Genomic DNA, 21,328 nt, shown 5'->3' with positions numbered 1-21,328 from the left:
TAAAATCAAAACCAGTTTTTCAGCTAGATGAAACTATAAAAGCAATACAACTAAAATGAACAATTCTCAACAGAAAATACAGTACTTGTTTTTTGTAAAAAGACATATTTACATTTTTAGCACAATGGACCACTATTTTAGCCTTCATCATTATATTTTCTTCTTTAATTGTATTGTTTTTTATTGAGGTAACATTGGCATAAAACACTGTATATAACTCAGACATACGGGTTCACACCTGTTAAGATGGATGTTGCCACACCACACCTACCACCAAGGCACCCATGATCCCTATTTTGAACCACTAATCTATTACCTTGATGGGCCATCTAGCTGCTAGAGTAACCCAGAATATAAATCTGGAAAACACCAATTTTACAAAAAAATTATTTCCTGCTTTTTTACTACATATTTACATTTTATTAATGAATTATTAATGATCTACAGGCAGATCTATGGAATACAGCCACTTGCTGTATTGCTGTCAGGTACTGACTGCGACAGCACAGGCTTTATTTAGTAACTCAGTTAATTCCAGTTATTTCTACTGACACCTGTTTGAATTATTAAGACCAGATTGCTCACCTTTCATTTAACGCAAATATCACTTGTATTTTAGTCTACTTCTGTTTATTATTAGCTCATTTCCATAAATTAGTACAGCACTCTACAATAGTTTGTTGTCATCACAATATTAAATCAGATTTTTAGTTTATTAAATTAGAACCTAAAGCCACATTCCATAAAAATGGCTTTCACCGGAAAGTTATACTGTAAAAGTTAGTTTTCATAACTGTAAAAAATTAAAATGTAAGCACAACAATGGAACACAAGGTGAAGGTGTTATTTTGAAATTAGGATATGCCCACTCAGGAGCTGTTCAGCACACAGCACTTGAAGAGAGAAATCGTGCCTCCAGGGTGTCACCTGGCAGTATTGTAAGCGTAAATATAAAAATGAGCCTGAACAATGAAAATCCCATGTCATGTGTAAAATGACCATTGTATTTATTTTTGATGCCAACACTTTTAATAGTCCCAGAATTAAAATACCAAGAAATATACCAAAGCATACCTAGGTTAACATTCTCCCACTTTGACAAACTCTGGTTTAAATATTAACATTTTACTCACTTTGAACTCTAGTGCTTTACTCACAAAGGTTTGATCTGCCACTTAAAAATAGGGGCAGTTTATGATTATGAACTCTATTTTTATAATAGGATTCATTTATAATTTCTTTTTTAAAAGATTTATTTATTATTTATGCATACAAGAGCTGGGATACAGGCCAGAGATGTGGGGGTGAAAGGATTCACCAAAGACAGAGTGGGGAGCAGAACAGGCAGACTGACTGAAATATACTGCTGAGGGGAGCAGCAGGTGAGACAGGTCTGCCTCGCCATGTGGGTTGCTCCCTGGCTGCCTGGGGATCGAACTTGTGCTGCAGAACCTAGCGATTGCTTCATAGTGCAGTGCTTAACCCCTTGCACCACCAGGGAGGCCCCTCATTTATAATTTTTTAATGAGAAATAGAATTGCCATACAGATGGCTAATTATATTGCAAAATTAATGTGTTTTCTTCCTCACTGGAAAACTGAGGAAAGGTTGCTTGATAAACACAAAACCTCCACACAGCGATATTCAGTGGGTGTTAAGGAATCATTTTGATAGCCCCTTCCACTTCTATGCTACAGAAAGAAAACCAGTGTCAACTCAACTTTGGTAAAATCTCATCCATTCAATAATTTTCCTTTATATAATTCCATATGGGCCCCATGCCAACCCTCAAACTTCTTTTTCCTGCCTCGTTCTATCATCACCTTCAAAACAAGTCTCATGGTATTTTAAATGAAATCTTGATTCTTATCCTTTGAAAAAAATTGTAACAATTAGCACTAATTCATAGTGTGCAGATTTTGGAAGGAGAGTCCTCTTTCTGAGCAAGGCTTCTTCTCTTTTGTTGCTGACACTTGTCTTCATGATCCTCTTTCTGGGATAAATAGGAAATCTTATTTTCTTGTGGTCAATAATATGCCTTTCACTTTAAAATATTTTTATATTTTAAAAACTTCTTTTTAACCTGCATCATTTTATATCATGATTTTTCATTTGCTGTATTTTATTTTCACATAAATTATATTAAAAGTAATACAATATAAATGACTACATGTGATTTAATCTAGATGATGTCCTTATAGACTTCAGTGGATATACATTGTGGTATCTGGTTTTTTGTTTTTTTTTTTTTTTTTCATTTTAAAAATTACGTTTAATAAATATAATTGTTACTGTGTCATTCTGCAGCATAGTTTTCTCACATGTAATACATTTCAAAGTATAAAGTAAGGTTTCCCTATCAAATCACCACTGAAGGTCTAGAATCCATCTTTTATATTTATATCATTTTATAGTACATTGAATACAGTAGAACAATAATTAGTGTTGAATGAGTAAGATAAATAATATAAATGGGTGTTATCTGACTCTATTCCACTAATAGTTAAAAGCCCATATTTTTTTTTTTTCTTTATTGAGGTCACACTGGTTTATAACACTGGGCATGGTTCACACCTCCGTGGAGTAGTTACCACCCCACACCCAACTCAAGCACCCCACAGTCCTTTACCATAGGCATCTCTCTCCTGCCTTCCCCTCCCCCTGCCCCCTATAGTTGTCTCAATTTTACAGCCATATAGTAGTCTCAATTCTACAGCTATGGGTACAAGCCCATAGCTTCATTTTGCCACAACTGCTCACCTAACTGATAGAAGTTCAGTTTTCCTAGAGAAGATATAATATAGAAAAATATGTATTTGACTATTAGAAAAAGGGCTTTTGCTGTAAATAAATATGGAATCACAACTAACAGTGATACCCCTCCACTGTTAGTAGCACCAGCTTGCAAGTAAACACTTATTTTGTTGCCACTTTAACCCATTTCCTTTTTAAATTTTCAGAAATTTAAGAAAATGTCAATAGAAGCATCAGTAGAAGTTTTTAAACTTTAAGAATGCAGTAAAGATAGAATTATATCAGTATCTCATACTTGTTGAGCACATGTGTTTATCTTTGTAAATGTATGGTAAAGAAAATTGAATAGGAAATCTATCTTATTAGACTCATAAATGTGAAATTTTATGCAATTTTGTATTTGATTTTTGTATAGGCAGAAATACTCAGTATCCTGAGTCACAGAAACATCATCCAGTTTTATGGAGTAATTCTTGAACCTCCCAACTATGGTATCGTCACAGGTAGGAACTCGTTATTTGACTTCTTCCTTTTCCCAATTACCTAGCTTTAGATTTCTTAATGTGCTAAAATGCTTAATATTAGGTTTAGTCATGAATTGTATGCTACTGTCAGATGTCACTTTTGTTGCCATAAAGCATTAATAAAACTGATTATATCAATATAATTAAGAATGGTGTTTCCATTTCTACCCATGTTTAATTGTGCTAATTATATCTGTGTAAATGCTATTTAAATGCACTCACAGCTGCAATACCAATATTTAAAGGTGCCGTTTAACTAAAATTTCATTTAATTAGTTGAAATGAGCGATGTTTTTTGTAACTCTGTGACCTTTTACAAATTAAGATTTCTTGAGCTATTCCTGTTGTAACTCTTTACAAGGCATTTAAATCCCATTAGAGCATTCTTTCTTTAAGGTCTCTGACATGTGGACAATATTTTTCAGGTTTGGTCATCTGGGCTGGTAATGACCTTGATCTAAGTTATCACACAATTTGGAGCAGCAATTTATAACTGGTAGAAATACCCTTTCCAAAATGGAACACACAGATATTTTTGCATATAAAACCACACAAGGACATATATTACTAATACTTTATGCTCATACTTACACATTCCAGTGAGCAGTCTGGGAAGCATAATAAGTATAATCTTCAATTTACAACAAATAACTTTGGTCGATTCTTTATTGCGGTAGTTCTTTGATTACAACAACAATCAAGAAAACCTTAAAAGATTAGTCCTGTCTTCTTCTACTGTAGTGGTAAGAACTTGGATTATTTTTATAGAAAATAACCATAAAACAACCTCAATAAAAAGGATTGGATTGGGTACTGTCTTATAAATTGCCTCATCTAACACTTGCACTGTTCACTAAGCAAAATAATATCTATTTTACAAATAAGAAACTGAAACTTTAAGTAAACTTTCTCAAGGTCACTCAGCTAGTGGTAGAATCAGAGTGGTTAAATTTCTCAGGTTGACTTTAAACAGGAGTTCCTCTTCTTGCACACAAGCTAGGTCCTGGAAGCCTACAAGCACTCTGGTTCTGAAGTACAAAGGGACAAAGGTAACTTATTTCCATCTCTGATAAAGGCATTTTACCATGCTTTTACTCTGACAAATAGCATTTTTACCTAGGGTCCTAAGTGGAGGACATTTTATCCCCAATTAGCTATCTTTAGATTTATGCTTAAAATAGGATATGTGGCAGTTTTATTTTGAGCCTATTTCTTATTAACTTGAATATCCAAGAATGGGTTATATATGTTTAACATTGTAGTTCCAATTTCTAAATTTAAGTTAAACCCTATTTAGACCCAGTTACAATATTGCTCCTTCTTTATGTTTCCCTTATAAATCCAAATCCAGTTTTGTGATCTTCATTTTATGGCTTAAGTTACTTTTATCTGGAAGATGAAAGCATGAGGCTTTAAAGAAATTAGACTTTCTTGTCTTGTACCTTGATGTTTAATGTATTTGAGGAGAAGATTTCAGTTTAACTAGCTGAGTGAACTATTTAGGGAGTTTTCTAGTTTCTTTTTTTGGGGAGGGGGAGGATGGTAATGAATTTATTAGGAATTTTATAGTGTCACAATTAAGTTAAATTAAAAAATTAAAAAGATCATACTGAACCACTAATGAACATGTTATAATGATTCAAAGATTTTTATTCTTATATTATATATGCCTAAGTGTCAAAGTGGTTAGGTGAAGACTAAGACACATACTTTTAATATAAAATATTTTAAAAGAATTATTAGTAAAGACTAGGGGACAAATACAAATAAGAGTTATGTTAGTGGGGTGACTGATTTTTTCTTTTCCTTTTTAAAATTTTCCATAACATTATTTTACTGGAACGAATGTTTATAATCCATTTAAAAAATAGTATGCAAGGTCCTCCCTGGTCCTAGTTTTTTGAGATGAGGATGAGGAGTAGAAAAAGGGCCATGAGTCATGGTGTGAATTCCTTTCCCCAAGACTTACCTTTCAGTTCCAAGGAGGATATAAAGCATTCATGCTTATTCAGTATGTTCAATCCAGGTCTTTTCATCCAAAGGAGAGAAAGAATCCAAGCAGTCCTATCAGTAAGTTTGATATTATTTAGTTGTCTTTATAGACTAGCCAGTTGTTTATATTATGTACCTTTCTAGCATTCCTTGCTCATCCCTGTGCCTATTCAACAATATCTTTGGTTATAATTAATTCTTTTTAGATCTATATTTCCCCATCCAATCAGTAAGTAAGCAATTATAACATTAAACACTTTAAAATAACACAAGTTTCAGATTTGGGAGGTAATAGTAAATTGTGTATTTGTAGCTCTTTTATTGACCTGCGAGGTTCGTTATTAAAGATACCTCTTAACCAAGTTTTGGTATTTTCAAATATGTTAATTTGATACAATTATCTTTGCATTCTAGTGATGCTAATTTCAATTGTTTACAAATATCTAACAAAAAAAATACATAAACTTTCCAATCAACCTTCTGCATTAGTAGATCAAACCATGCTTTGTGTATAGGTAGCAATACATTGCCAACTGAGCCAAATTTGGAAGATTAAATGGGTTGGGTATCATAGCACTTACCCTGTCTCTTGAAATGAACACCATTAAGTCATTATGGAAAGGTTGAGAATGAAAAAAGACAGATAAACAGACAGGCTTGAATTACCTGGCCTAAGTAGATGCATTTCTTTAGAAGCACGTCATCTTTCTCAGCTGTTGAAGACACTGAGGGAAATTTTTTTTTAATTGAAATACTGTTATTTTACATCCCTGTTAGTAAGGGTCTATCTTGAATGGCTTGAAATCATTTCAGTTTGAGTTTATTTAATAGAAGAGGTTAGTGCAGCAGGCACCTGTTGTCACTTACGTTGAGGACTTGAAAGAATGATTTACCAGTGTGATGAGAATGTAATAAACACTAGCATAGGAATTGGGAGGTGTGAGATCTTGCCTTGATTCTGCCAAAGCTGTGTAATTGAGTCACTGATGATCTCTGTTTCAGTTTTCTTATCTGTGTATGAAGGGATTAGAATAGATTATATCTGGATGACTATGTGTATGTGTACTCCTGTGCATGTGTGTTTGCTGAAACTTTTCATCACACATTTACAAAAGCTGCTTATCAAAGGAAATGGGCATGGTCCAAGAAGGAGCTGCCATTTCATTTCTCTTGGAAGGAAAATGAAAATCTTTTCTTCAGATATACTACGTAATAGAGTTGACTGAACCACAAATGCCAAAGTCAAAAGATTTAATAATAGATCATCTTTTCTTTGATCTTTAGAAACCTCAAATACGTATTATTGCTCCCATACTTTTATCTTGTTTTTCCTCCCTATCCCCCCACCCCCTCATCTACCCTTCTCCCACCTCCTCTCCCCTTGCCCCCAGGAGAGGAAGGAAGAAGTCCTAAATACCAGATCATGTAACTCTTGTGTAGCAAATCACTTTGGAGAGGAACCCTGCACAAAGTATGGAACCCCCTGGGTCCCTAAGTTCAAGAGGAAGATGATTTAGGATGCCAGAGACCTAGTGAATTACATCTTTGTGCCCTGGGCCTGCTACTACCTATTAATTTTATTGTCTATTTCACATTACTTCTTACCACTGTTCTAAGAAAGGCTACTAAGTCTATGTAATTCCTGAACAGGCCCACCTTCACATTAAACTCAACCATAGAAAACATTAAATTTTAAATGCCCAATCTTATTTCCTTTGACTTGCTTTTGATCTATTTTAAGCACAGACACATATAATTTGCATGTTTTACTATTGAGTTGGTCTTTCCTTATTTGCCAGTTAGAAACAAGTACCATGTCCTATAACAAATTCTAGACATTTGCCCAAATTCATTTGTTATATTAGTTAGAAGTCAAACTAAGTTTAGTCTTGGTGATAGTATATTATGAAAATATTTCATGGTAATGATATTTGTTTCAACAATACTGACAGTCTGTTTACATTTTCCAAGCCAGCTATTGTTGCCAGAACTCAAATAGAAAAGGCATCTTAGAAATCAAAATGTTTTCTTCACATGATTCTTAATGATGCTTTTAAAAAAGAATTAAAATAAATATTTTACACTAAGTTCATTAAAGTACTCTCTAGGGAGAAGTGGGTTGAAAAACATAACCATATGTGTATATGATGTCTTTAATTTTCAGTGAGGAGCTAAAAGGGATGAAAGAATTAAATGCTTTAAAAAAAATAGCTACCTACACTTTAAGATCCTGCATTTACATGAAATAATATAATAATATTGTCTTTCTTGCACCCTCACATTCATGAAACAATTTCATTTAATGATATATCTTCTATATTCCTGGTTTTTTTTAAATCAGCAAAATCAGTTTTTAAAGCAGCTAAACACAGTTTTCAAAGTGCATTTATTCTGGAAAAAGACCCTGTTCTCCTCTACTCTAAATATTCTGATTTGCTTCAGACACCCCTGATCACCAAATGTACAGTAATTTTTCCCAGATGAAGCAATTCTCTGCACCACCAGCTATAGCATACAATTTAGCACAATCCTTACACAATCTACCTGTAGATAGCATCTAATCCCATGGGTTAAGGGCACAGTCACACAACCTTGCCCTCTCCTTTCCTTGGATGCCAATTGCAAGTCTAGGTTGCCACCTGTGCCTCTAACCCACGAACTATAAAATCAGTAAACTTAAAACCTGGTGAGTAGAAATTACTCAATCTTTTTTTTTTTTTTTAAATAATAAATTTTTTTTTATATTCCCCCATACAATTGCAAACCCCCCATTCTGACCCCAATCCTTCCCCTCCCGCCCCCACCCCCCAAAAAGTGTCTCTGGTTCATAGTTTTTTGTTGATTTTGATTTTCACTTTCTTATATTCATTTTCCTGGTCCCTTATTTAAGTTTTCTAGATTCCTGCTATGAGTGAGACCATCCGGTATTTTTCTTTTTCTTTTTGGCTTATTTCACTGAGCATGATCCCTTCCAGCGCCAACCATGTTGCTGCAAATTGCATGTGTTTATCTTTTTTGAATGCTGAGTAATATTCCATAGTATATATGTACCACATCTTCTTGATCCAGTCATCTATTTTTGGGCATTTGGGTTGTTTCCAAAGCTTAGCTATTGTAAACAGTGCTGCTATAAACATAGGGGTGCAGGTGCTCTTTGGAATTGATGTTTCTGTGTCCTTTGGGTAAATACCTAGGAGTGGAATTGCTGGATCATATGGAAGCTCTATGTTTAGTAGGTCCAGAAATCTCCACACAGCTCTCCACAGTGGTTGGACCAGTTTGCACTCCCACCAACAGTGCAGAAGAGTTCCTTTTTCTCCACACCCTCGCCAACATTTGTTGTTGCTAGTTTTTTTAATATGTGCCATTCTCACTGGTGTGAGATGGTATCTCATGGTAGTTTTGATTTGCATTTCCCTGATTACAAGTGATGTTGAACATTTTTTCATATGTCTGTTGGCCATTTGCATTTCCTCTTCAGAGAAGTTTCTTTTAGCTCTTCTGCCCATTTTTTGACTGGGTTATTTTCTTTGTTGTTGCTGAGTCTCATCAGCTCTTTGCAGATTTTTGTGATCAGTCCTTTATCATTAGTGTTGGGTGCAAAAATGTTCTCCCAGTTGGTGGGGTTTCTCTTTGTTTTTGTTATTGTCTCTTTTGCTGTGCAGAAGCTCTTTAATTTGATGTAGTCCCAGCTGTTTATCTTTGCCTTCACTATCACTGCTTTGGGTGATCCACACATATTTTTGTTGTCATTTCTTCCTTGAAAATTTAAGATTGTATAAAACAATAATTTAAACAACACTGCTTTGTTGACTTAAAAAAATACATGTAGATATAATGTGATTTATAGTAACCATTTAAAGGATGAAGGAGGGTATGAAACTATTGGGGAAAAGAATCTGACTTACTGTAATTAAATTAGTATTAATCTGAAGCAGATGGTGCTAAATTAAGATGTATTTTGTAATCCCTTGAGCCATCAATGAGTTCACTAAAGAAATAGAGTAAAAAGTCAATGAGGAATTAAAATGATAAAGATATTAGCACAGAGAGCACAAGTAAGTGAGGAACAGAAAATCAAAGGGAGAGGGGATGTATTGAAATCAAGAGGACAGCTATACCTAGTTACATGCCTGCCTTTGTTTCAAATTCATTCTTCCATCACCATTTAGTGTTTGTCAGTTTGATCTAAATGGCTTTTGATTTCATCCTCAACTGAAGTTTTACTACTCATTCAATTAGCAGTTTTATTTTTGACACATTTCTTTCTAGAATAATAACTTTGAGAACCACTACATGAAGCAATATTTATATGCTTTTAATGTCTTGTGTTAAATTCCTTAATACGTTTTTTATAATGACAATATAAGTATTATTTCTGAAATGCATATTGGTTTTGATTATTTGCTTATCTTCCTTTTAAAAATAGAATATGCTTCTCTGGGATCACTCTATGATTACATTAACAGTAACCGAAGTGAAGAGATGGACATGGATCACATTATGACCTGGGCCACTGATGTAGCCAAAGGTAATAATGCATCCTGTGTTCTTAGAGAGTTGGTGGGGGGCCTTTTCACATCCTGACAAGGTGACTTGTCAAAAAATGTATTATTCTATGTCTTTAAATGTTCTTTTTATTTTTTTTTTCAAAGCAAAAATTAACAAGAACTTGCAACTTACTTTTATAGATAATCTTTCAGGCCATTGCCTTTCTACTTCTGCATTCCTTTTTTCTCTTTCCTTTCTTTATTTCCCTAAAATCAAATTTCAACAAAATCAATGGCTCAGGGCAGCCATTTTTACCCTGTTTTGTGACATTGCAATTGACAGTTTGACACATTCTGCAGAGAGATCATAATTTTACTGTTGCTCTACAGGTTTGTTTAGACCTGGTTACCAGAAAATGTGATTTAATGTAGGATTAATTCTGTTCATTCTGTTCATGGCAAAAATAGTAACCATTCTGTTCATGGCAAAAACAGTAACCAATTGTAAAAAGCTTTATTTGTCCTGCCATGTAAAAGCAGTTCAGATTTTATTTTATATTTAATGTAAACTTGGAAATCACCCTTGGAAATGAAATATTTTTAATATGCAAAGTCCCTAAACAAGGTACCCAGTTCTTCTTCCCTCATAAATTCCTGCCCAGGCTAATGCTTTCTAAATCAAATTAAATTCCACTAATTTTTACCTCCCCTCCCCCTCATATTTCTAACTGAAAGTTTCTGAGTTTTATTTATAACTGTTAAAGTTGCTTTAGAAACAACTTAATCTAAATAATGGATACTGATAGTTACATTTGTATTCTAGCAACCCCTGGATAGCAAATGTGTATAAATTTTACTAGGGCAAAAACTCCTTTGTATTAAAGCAAATAAAAATATATTTAAGACTCAATAAATAAAAAATTCACACTTTGCTTTCACTAGGAAGTCACAAGGTGACTTCAAAAAGTAATGGTCTTTCCTTGAGGAATTATCTTGTTTCTTTCAAGTTTCATCAACACCTGCCAAATTCTTCAAATAGGATTACTGAAAATTTTAAAGTTTCATGCTAAATGCTGCTGCTGAACGATACTTCATTACCTTATAAGAATAATAAGCTCCATGCGTAAGGTCGTGTACTTAAGACTTTGGCTGTGTTAATTAACTTTAATGCGTATTCATGCATCAGTCTTCTCAAATCAGCTTTAAAATTTCACATTCTTCAAGTCATTTTCATGTAATATCATAGTTACTTCTTGGCATGCAAGCAGGGACCACACCACCTGTTTGTAAGCAGGGTCATGTACTGTTACTGGGAACTGCCTGAAGCATTGTGGAAATAAACTTACACAAATGTAAATGCATTTACAAGCAGTCCTTGACTTAGAGCACTTCACCTTACAGTTGTTTACTTTTAGGGTGCTCAACCAATGACACCGATGTTGTTACTTAATAGTACTTGGGGTGGGTAGGCAGCAAACAAACCAACTGACATCCGTCATTCTGCTTCCTCCTGTGCACATTTCTTCAGCCTCCCTGGTCCCCAGCCGGTGCTCTCATCTCTCCTGCTCCCTCTCCTGTGCAGTACCTTCAGAGAGGAAAGTCCCTAGATTTCACATCAGCTGAGTTAGTTCTGTGTTTCTCAAGAGTGCTGACACTCTGTATGCTAAAGATCAAGGAGAGAAGGAACCAGAAAGAACAGGAAAGGAGAGAATGGGAGTGGATCATAGGATTGTTCAAAAGTAAACAGTAATAAATTCACCTTACTGTGGCTGGTGAATTGATCTAAAAGGCAGGTTCTAATGTGTTTGACCTCAGGTGAGAAGAGTGAGGCAGAGAAGATACTAATTTATAATCATAAGTAATACTTAATATTTAAAATGGCCTATAGGGCCTCCCTGGTGACACTGGGGTTAAAATTAGTGCTATCATGCAATAGCCAGACACTGCGGCATAATTTTGATCCCTGGCCAGGGAGCTAACCCACATATGGGACAGCCGACCTCTCCTGTCTCGCCCACTGCTCCCCTCAGCAATGTATTTCAGTAGATCCGCCAGTTTTGCTCTTCACACTGTCTCTGGTGAATTCTGTAGCCACCCCCCCCACCACCACCCGCACCTCTGGCCTACACCCCAGTTGTATGCATAAATAAAAAAATCTTTTAAAATAAATAAATAAATAAATAAAATGGCCTATAAAAGGAAGAGGAAATCAATGCTTTTGAAATAACTTCCATGCTCTCCAATAGAACTCAGAACTTGGAGTCTAAATAAAGAGGCTTGATTTTTGTTGATTCAATTTCAAATTCAGCTACTTACCTTTCAATTTGACCATGATTGAAGCCATTGAAGCAACAAGATGTTGAGAAATCAAAGAATGAATAATTAATTTCATATGAGAATTGGTTCATGCATTTTGAAATAGGCATGCTTAACTTCACTATTTTGGAAAAGTACCTTCTCAAAACCAAGAAAAGATTCTCTGCTCTCCGGATGGGAAGAGGAATGGAGGATAGACCAAAAAGTATATCTGAAGTTTCTTCAAGTCAGTCAACAGTGTGTAAAACACTCTGTTGATTAAAGCAGATAAATCTGGATCCAGTCTTAAAATGGTTGTTATTGATTCTAAATCTCCCCAGTGACACCTTTTTTTTTTAAAGGAAATCCTGAATCTTAAAACGGATGAAGATATTTTCCATTTTTAATAATTGCTTGTGGGCTTCCCTGGTGGCACAACGGGTTGAGCACAGCACTGTGAAGCTGTCCCCAGCCTCTGCATCATGGGTTCAATTCCCAGCTTGCCAGGGAGATACCCACATGGCGTGGCAGACCTCTCCTGTCTCATCCGCTGCTCCCTCAGCAGTGTTTTCAGTCTGTCTGCCTGTTCTGCTCCCTGCTCTGTGTCTGGTGAATTCTCTCACCCTCCCACGCCTCTGGCCTGTACCCCAGTTCTTGTATAAATAAATAAATCTTTAAAAAAAAGAGATCTTATAAAAAAATATTGCTTGCAACACAAATAAGGCAGAATTATGGATAGCACTATAAAAACACATTGAATAGAATTTTTGTGACCACTATTACTACTGTGTTTATGTATACTAAATATTTTATAAACATTCTATAAACTCTGCATTGTATACACGTAATTTATGGCACCTTTTCCCACAGTATCTGCCAACTATATTTAAAGTTTTTATACTTGCATTTTTTTAAATCCTTACTTGCACCTAATGTAGAAGCTCCCTAATTCTACTTCTAATAGTAATTAAACAAATTCTACCTAAAAAAGTTATTCAGGAATATGATTCCTAAAGAAAGAGAGAGGTAACTATGAAATTCACTCATAAATGTATTAAAAGATATCCAAGTTGTAGCTATTGAATTTTCAATTTGGAGTCTATAGAATACTGTAATAGAAGAAAGATTTCCTTTATTCCAGTTACATTTTAAGACCATTTAAATTACTAATACTTTTGTTAACTTGACTCTTTTGGTAATATCTATATGACAGGAGTTTTAACTTTTTTATTTTCTTTGTTCTCTCATAATTCTTCAATACGTAATAATCAGTGGAAAAATAAGAGATTATTTATAAAGGTTAATAGAATTTAACCTTTATAAAATTGAAATTTCCTATATACTTCAAAAGAACCAAAGCCTAGTTATTAAATTATGTTCAGTGGATAGTTCATTAACAAAAGGATTGGGGGTGGCCTATTTCTTCCATTATTTTGAAAATACAACTCAATAAATATTTTAAAGGGGTAGACAATACTACAGAAAAAGAATAAAACACTATTATCGGGGTAACTATGAGATACATCTTTTAAAGTATATTTTTTTGTTCAAAATAATAAGACAAAGTATTGTGTAAATCCAATTTATTGAAGTAACTTGATTTATATTCTACATATATTGGAGAAAATTTTGCAGGTCATTTAAGTATGAATCATCTCAAAGATCTTTCCTTGTAAGAAGAATAAAATATCTTGTAACTAAAACTAATGTAACCAAAATATTTTATAACTATATGACAAAAATTATAAATATTTTATAATTTTTTTCTGATGATTACAAAATCTTTTACCAATCAAAACTAATGAATCCACTAGTTCTTCCATCCCTACCTCCTTTACTCCCAGGGTCTTATTGGAATAAATAATGAGAAAATAAGCTGCAGCTGGTGACTGCAGACATCCAAGTGAAAACTAAAAACCTCGATTAGAACTTCGGCTGACTTAGAAAGCAGTTGGTAGTGAAATTAGTGAAATACCTTAGTCATTAGAGCACTTTTTCCAATAGTAACTGTGCTATTTTCGTGCAGACTCCAGAAAATTAAGGTGTCCTTATTAGGTATCATAAGAAGCTAGCTTTAACCACAATCAGATTCTGATGTAGAAGAGATTAAAGCATATAAATTTTCTAATATATATATATATATATGTATCCTGTCTCTGTTTCATCAATTGTGGAAAAATAGGACATGTGACTTTAATTGCTGCTATGGAATACATTGCAAAATTATGAATGGTTAATAATAAGTTATTGTTGAAAATATTAAAAGGCCTTTCTTTCTCATATAAAAGGAATGCACTACTTACATATGGAGGCTCCTGTCAAGGTGATTCACAGAGATCTCAAGTCAAGAAATGGTAATGTTTTTATTTTAAAATGTTATTACAAAGTACCTGTATATAGAATTGAGCATCAAACTTTGCCTATCTTTTGTAACCTGTAGTTTTGACTCACCACTGACACTATGAAAATCCTTCCACTGTTAATAAATATCAACGTTCTCTATGTTATTTCAAGAGACTGCATAGTATTCATATAGTACACATAGTACAATGTGCAAGAATGTAGACATTTGGGTCATTTACATTTTTTATGACAAAAGAAAAGTTGAGCTTAATAATTTGCAGCAACATTTCAATACATACCTAATTATTTCTGTAGACTCATTTTATGAAAGAGCTATTACTGGATCAAAGTGTATAATCATGTATTTCTAGTCTTTTTAGTTTAGATAGTTATCTATACTAAATAGTTTTGAGAGGTTTTTTTCTTGTTACTTCTGAGTATTGTGTGTATATATATATATATATACATTTTTTTTTTTTTTTGCATCAGTCTTATTACCTAACATAGTGTTTAGAAATGACTTTTTGGAGTTTGGAAAGTAAAGCCTTTCTTTTTCTTCTTCCTCCTGTACTTCATATAGTTTAGTTATAATCCTCTGTTTTATAACTTGGAGAGTATTTTTAAATGATTTGCAGAGTTAGACATTACCGTCAAGCGGGAATAGTAACAGATGCTTCTTCCATTACATTACTTGAAAGTTAACGGAGAAAGGGAATGAGATTACTTAGCTGGCCAGCACTAGCTAAAGTAAACATAAGTTTGCTATTGAAAAAAAAAGCATACTAATCACTTTATTTACATGTTTTAATTATTATTTCCATGCTTTCTAAGGAAGGAAGAGAAGGACTATTTTCTAGAAACTTTACATCACTGTAGCTAAAATGGGTATATGCTGATACTGGAGTCCTTAGCATGGGTAGTGATGACAGTGAAGGACGAGGGCTGGGGGACTTGACCCATCACCCTCCCTCATCCTCCAGGACTGAGTTTTGTGGAGAAAGGAAGATGTTTGGCAACTGCAACTCAGCAATGTCCAGCTTGACCCGCCGGGAGACTGACTGAGTCTTCTTTCCCTTTTCTAGAACATCACTTTTCCTTTGGCACTTCTTAGGCATAAGCTTCCTGGAGCTAAACACTTTATATAGTTGGTGAATCTAGCAGGATTCTTCTAGTAGGAAGTGTCATAGTCTTATGACTGTAAAATTCGATTCATGCTCAAAATTTCAAACTAAAGTTGTTTGACTTCTCTCCTTTTGATCTACTTTCTCAGTATATCCTAAATATCCCATGAGAAGCTAATGATTAAATTATGGGTTAATCCATGCTGTCCTTATGAAAACTAAATAACAATGAAGAATGCCTCCATTTTTTAAAATTATAATTTGTGTAGTTACTTGACAGGAACATATACACATGAAACAATATGTACCTAACTTTTAGCAATTGTTTTTTGTGGGGAGGGAATAATAAGACTCTTTCATGTTCTGTGTTACATATTTATATATTAGCTATTTTTAAATGATACCTGTTGATCATATATTTGGAAAAAAGTAATAAAGGTATTTGTAAATATAATGAGTATTGTATTAGTATTTATATTTTTATTTGAAAAGGTTTATTGCATATTATATATAGTATCACATTTACCTTTAGGCTATTTCCCTATCCTTAGGTCATGCAGAGATTACTCTGTCCATTGATCAGGACCATTTTAACAGCTAATAACTAATGATCATCTACTGTGTTTTTAGGATTGATCCTTGGCCTCCCTCCTCTTGTGCTCTTAATCACCTGCTTCCTTAAAAGCCCTATCTACAGATTAACATTCCCAAATAGAGCTCAATTTCAGAACTATATCTTTTCACCTTCTCTCTATCCCTTTAAAAAGGCATTCCTGCATTCTCTTTCTTAGTGAGTGACAATGCCACATGCCTAAGCCAGAAATTAAAGGAATTATAACTTGATTCCAAAGCTCCTGTTCAAACCATTATGCTATATTGCCTCTTTATTTGATTTCATTCTTGAGTCCTCCTTCCACATCCAATTATTCAAAACCAGTTAATTCTGTCTCCTAAACGTTTGTTGACTTCTCTCCTGTCTTTTGCCACAGCCTTTGCATAGACACCCTCTTCTCTCTGGACTACAGCAACTTGTATACACAATGACATTGCTGTCAGTCACATTCTCTAACATGCCGTCCCCTCTGCACATTTGACCCTTGATACCTCCACTTAAGACCATTCATTGGCTCTCCATTTCTCACAAAGGCTCTTCTTGACCTGGTCCCTGCCTTATACAATTGCCTGCCTTTTCTTCTGCTCCTGACCTTTAGTACAGGCTCTTTCTTCTACCCAGAAAACTACTTTCCTCCCCATTTATTCTTCAGGTCTTTGCATAAGCATCATTTCTCACAGGAGACTTCATATGACCTCCTTAGTCTTAGGTACCCCTGCTCTTTGGCTCTGTGGCAATCCCAAGCCCTCTCATCATGGGATTTGTCCCACTTTATTATAGATGTTTTTCTCTCCCATTAGACTGCAAGCTCCATGAGAGCAGAGATAATGCCAGTCTGACTTACTCTCCTATTCCAGAACACAGTGCACAGCCTTTCCCATTATAGGTGCTCAGCAAATATTTGTTGAGTGAATAATGTGGGGCTAAGTGAATGAATGGCTACTGTCTCTACTTTCAAGAAAATTACTCAAGTGGAAGGAAAAATGATATCTATGCATGAAGTAATAATGCTAATGAATTCCTCAATACTGAGTGAGTGCCTTGGTGGCAGAATTCAAGTGAAAATTGGTTCTCCTACTTACTACTAAACTATGCTTTTTCTTATCGGGCAGTACTACATTTGAATTAAATAAATTTCTTGAAAGGCTTTTTATTAGCAGCACTCATGCAATTATTTTTTTGTTTTAATGTCAACTCCTTTCTGCAAAATCTTTAATACAAAAGTACCTCTACTAACCTTTCCATATGGAAGGTAGAAGTGTATGTTTGTGATTTTTTTTCAGCATAAGATGATTCAAACAATTGTCATAATTTATCTTTTTTTTTTTTTAGTTGTTATAGCTGCTGATGGGGTATTGAAGGTAGGACTATTTCTTTTAACTTTATATATATATATGTTAATTTCAGATGTTGGTTTTTATAACTGATAATTCTTTTATTAGTAAGTGGAAACTGATTGTTTCTCTTTTTTCAGATCTGTGATTTTGGTGCCTCTCGATTTCACAACCACACAACACATATGTCCTTGGTTGGAACTTTCCCTTGGATGGCTCCAGAAGTAATCCAAAGTCTCCCTGTGTCTGAAACTTGTGATACCTATTCCTATGGTGTGGTGAGTTCATTGTTCTTTTTGATGCTAAAGAGGATACAAAAATCAAAAAACCTATGGGAGAGAGACAACAAACAGAATTTTTAGACACTGTGCTCATTCTGAAGGAGTGCCCACAGCAGTGGCCTCTGAGGGAACATTTTCTCAAGGCTACAGTGTTTATTTACTCACTTTTATGCACCTGAGTGTTTATCAGTGTTGAGGAGAAACCTATGCTACTTCCCAAAAACAAACTAGAGGAGCAGCACTGGGCCTGGTGCCCGCCTGTGGAGTGGGCGCTCCTGGGTGCTCGTCCCACTGTAGCATCTCCCTGTAATTCAGTGGAAACATGAATCATTTGGAGCAGGACTTCATTAGGATGGGTTACAGTGAAGAACAAAAGCACCAATAGATCTGCCAAATAAGTTAATTAACAGGAAACCTTTAGTGTAAACCATTAAACTGATTAAGGAGTTTCTGGAGAGTATGGATAAACTGTACTGAGTGTTTAACTCATGGCCTTGGCCATGTCTGCTTCAGGTCCTATAATATCTGACACAAGGATCTAAGGCATTACATAACAGTAAACATTCAGCAGCACAGGTTGAGTAATAGAATCATGTGTGTGTGAATAATAGAATAATGTGTGCAACGTAGTCACGACAGTGAAACAATGAATAGGGGAAGGAGGTGGGGGTGGCAGGCCCTACCTTTGTTTGGTTTGGTTTTCGGGGATTTAACCTATCAGTCTGTCAAGGTATTTGACTTGCTGCAGCAAACTTCGCAGCCAGTTGCAGCAAGTTTCAAGTTGCGTTTTGTATTTCCACACCAATGTTCTTCTGCAGAACCTGTTTCCCTCAGTCACCTGCTTTTAAATATCAGTTCTGCTTTCTCCTTAGAACCTTCTTTTAACCAGTAAAAGCAAAAATGCCTCAGTGATCACTCTCTTAACAAGAGGTTTACTTGGAATGCCTATAATCCTATCCTTTAGCTGCAGATCAGAATTTCATTCAAAAAAGTACACAACTGCTAATTCAATTCTAAAGGAGAATTCAGATCTTGTTTAATTCTGACCCCATTCTGTTGTAAATTATACCATTAGTAAAAGAAAAAGTACACGGGGTGCTCTTCAGAGTAGAGTCCTTGTGTTTATAAACAATCACAATTTTTTAAGAAGATGAAGGCAGTATTCCACATTTGTAGTAAATATTACTCAGTAGAGCAGGGGAAGAGTTACTAAGGTAGGTGAGGTGCCATGTTAGTTTTAGAAGTTTATAGTTCATAAACTGAGAGTGATACCTATCTAGGACAAACAATGCAGTTGTTTAGATTTTTTGATGTCATTTCTAAGATAGGTCTCACTGACAGTATGTATTTGTCAGATGCACAAAACATCTAATAGTTCCTTAAAAGTCTATTCTGTTACTCAAGCCTCCCTACCCTACCAGCAGTCACAAACCCATAAGAGCACCAAAAAAAAAGCTATATACTCCCAAACAAACAATATAGTTTTGCTTTTTCATTTTTCTATTCATACTTGCTGTACAAATTAGTCTCTAATATTCTCGAAGTCCCTAACCCTCCACAACTTGATAAACCTGTGTTGCTTCTTAACACATAGCAAGACTAACCACCTTCGTACAGCCTTAAAATAAATGCACTGCAAATGCCAGAAGTAGATCTTGTGATGCTTGCTTCTAAGCTGGTAAACTCTGCTAGGCAGGCAACTGTTTCTCCATTTTATAAAAAGGAGATTTTTCAACCTACTTATAATGACTTTTCTTGAAGGACCAAACCAAAAGGAATTTTAGTTCTGTTATTCACACACACACAAGGAAAAACAAAACAAAAACATAAGACTTAAGGAAAACACAAATCATTGAGAGAATAAACCTTCTGAGAATACACTGTCTAGCCACGTTTTAAAAACAAAGCTGTCCTAATGACAATGCAGAAAGGATTAGCTTCTTAGAAGCTTCTCAGCCAAAACGAGCTTTGAAAACAGTCTGGCTTATGGGAAAGCATCACTGCCTCGCTTGTCTGGGAGCCCTGTTCCAGAACAATCCCAGCTCAGGTAATGGCTTTCCATTGTTTGTAAAAGAAAAGGCAGGAAAAGTGCCCAGCCCTATCCAAGTTTCTCTTCTGTCAACTGAAAATAGAAATTTTCCTTTTGAGCACAGTTTAAACGTGAGGACACAGTTTAAACGTGAGGACGTCGCAATATAAAAAGAGTTGGAAAATATTTTCAAGGTGAAAGATCACAATAATTGGCCCGAATCCCTGCAACTGATATTTTCAGGCATAGTTTAATATATTTTTAGACCTCCGGGTGACTTCCTCAACAAAGTTAACTTTTCATGCCAAGTCGTTTTGTTTAGTGTAAAAAAAAAAAAAAGCAACTGTTGTTCTATCCCATACCACCTAATTTTTGATGCATTTCTGAATCTGGTGAATATATAAGAGGAAATCATGAGATGTGCTGACACTGGAATGAAACTAAAGACCTCATTTGGGCTTCAGAACCCAGCAGTTAATGACGCCATCACAATGGTTTTACATCCATCATGTGGCCCCCTCAGTTAGAAAAGCTCTTTAGAGATACAGAGAGGGAATGAAATGCAACTGCCTTATTTTTCCAGACTTAGAACACTTAGAGAAATATAACTTGGATCTTAACTAGATTTTGGACACTTTCCAACTGGTTATTTTGGAATAAAGAATGACATGACATAAATCTTTTTCTGGTGTTATTCCCCTAGCCCTTGGTTTTGCATTTTACCTTGTCAGTCTGTGTGTTTGCAAATATGCAACTGTTAGTGCATTCAGGCCAAACTCAGAAGGGAGGGGGCGCAAGCCTGCTCATCTGACCGTTTTGGGGTCTGGGGCTTTTGATTTACTTGCGACTGATTCACTTCTCCCATTCTCCTTGGAATGCCAAATCCATTAATTTACTTGCTCTTCCATCCTTCCCCCTTCCCAGCCCCAGCACCAGGGGAGTGGTAATTACAACAAATTGAGGGGCTTCATTTCCTGCTCAGCCCTCTCGCCACTGCATCCCCCTCCACTGTGCAGACTCAGGATGTGGGGGTGATGGCCTACCTAGTCTTGTTCTCACCTTCCCTTACCTGCAGTGTTTGTTAGAATCCTCCTCTTCTGGGGTGCTCCTTACCTTTTCCTAATCACTTCTGTGACTCAAATAGAATTATTCAGTAGCTCTTCTAAAGAAGTACCTTACACACTTGATTAAAAGCCCAAAGAGGCTTCAGTGACTTTTTTTTCTCCTGCTTGAGCAGCATCTGCCAATTTCCCTGATTTTCCTGCTAATTATCTTTGTGTTAGCCGGAATTCATTTAACATGTTATGGCCCAACGAAGACTGAGTACTGACTGAGGAAATACAGGATAGAGAGTTTATAGGATTTGGCGAATAAACTCTATGTGCTCAATGCACATTCTTATTTAGAAGAGGTGTTTTTGTTTTTAGAAGAAGAAAACACCAAATCAAAACCGCTAAGTCTTGCTTCTGCCATGGCTCCATACCTAACACACAGCCTGGCACATTCCTTTCTCATACTGCGCTCTCCCTTTCCTAAAGTTACATGGCCTTAA

The 21,328-nt window shown here is 35.3% G+C and overlaps 1 protein-coding gene across 1 annotated transcript; it reads left to right on the top strand.

Annotated features, from left to right (window-relative positions):
- Window positions 1-861: 861 nt before the first annotated feature.
- On the top strand, window positions 862-17,843 carry LOC119255935 (mitogen-activated protein kinase kinase kinase 20-like). Its single transcript, XM_037523548.2, has 6 exons — window positions 862-933; window positions 3,170-3,257; window positions 9,700-9,801; window positions 14,344-14,409; window positions 17,465-17,493; window positions 17,607-17,843. Exons 1-6 carry the CDS (start codon window positions 862-864, stop codon window positions 17,826-17,828), a joined length of 579 nt encoding a protein of 192 aa, XP_037379445.2. The 3' UTR covers window positions 17,829-17,843.
- Window positions 17,844-21,328: the final 3,485 nt, after the last annotated feature.

The sequence above is a fragment of the Talpa occidentalis genome, unplaced genomic scaffold (genome assembly GCF_014898055.3).
Source record: "Talpa occidentalis isolate TD23 unplaced genomic scaffold, MPIMG_talOcc4v2.1 talOcc4.3, whole genome shotgun sequence".
NCBI classification, from domain to species: domain Eukaryota; kingdom Metazoa; phylum Chordata; class Mammalia; order Eulipotyphla; family Talpidae; genus Talpa; species Talpa occidentalis.
The sequence above is the reverse complement of the archived record's forward strand: the minus strand, read 5'-3'. Positions and strand labels throughout refer to the sequence as shown.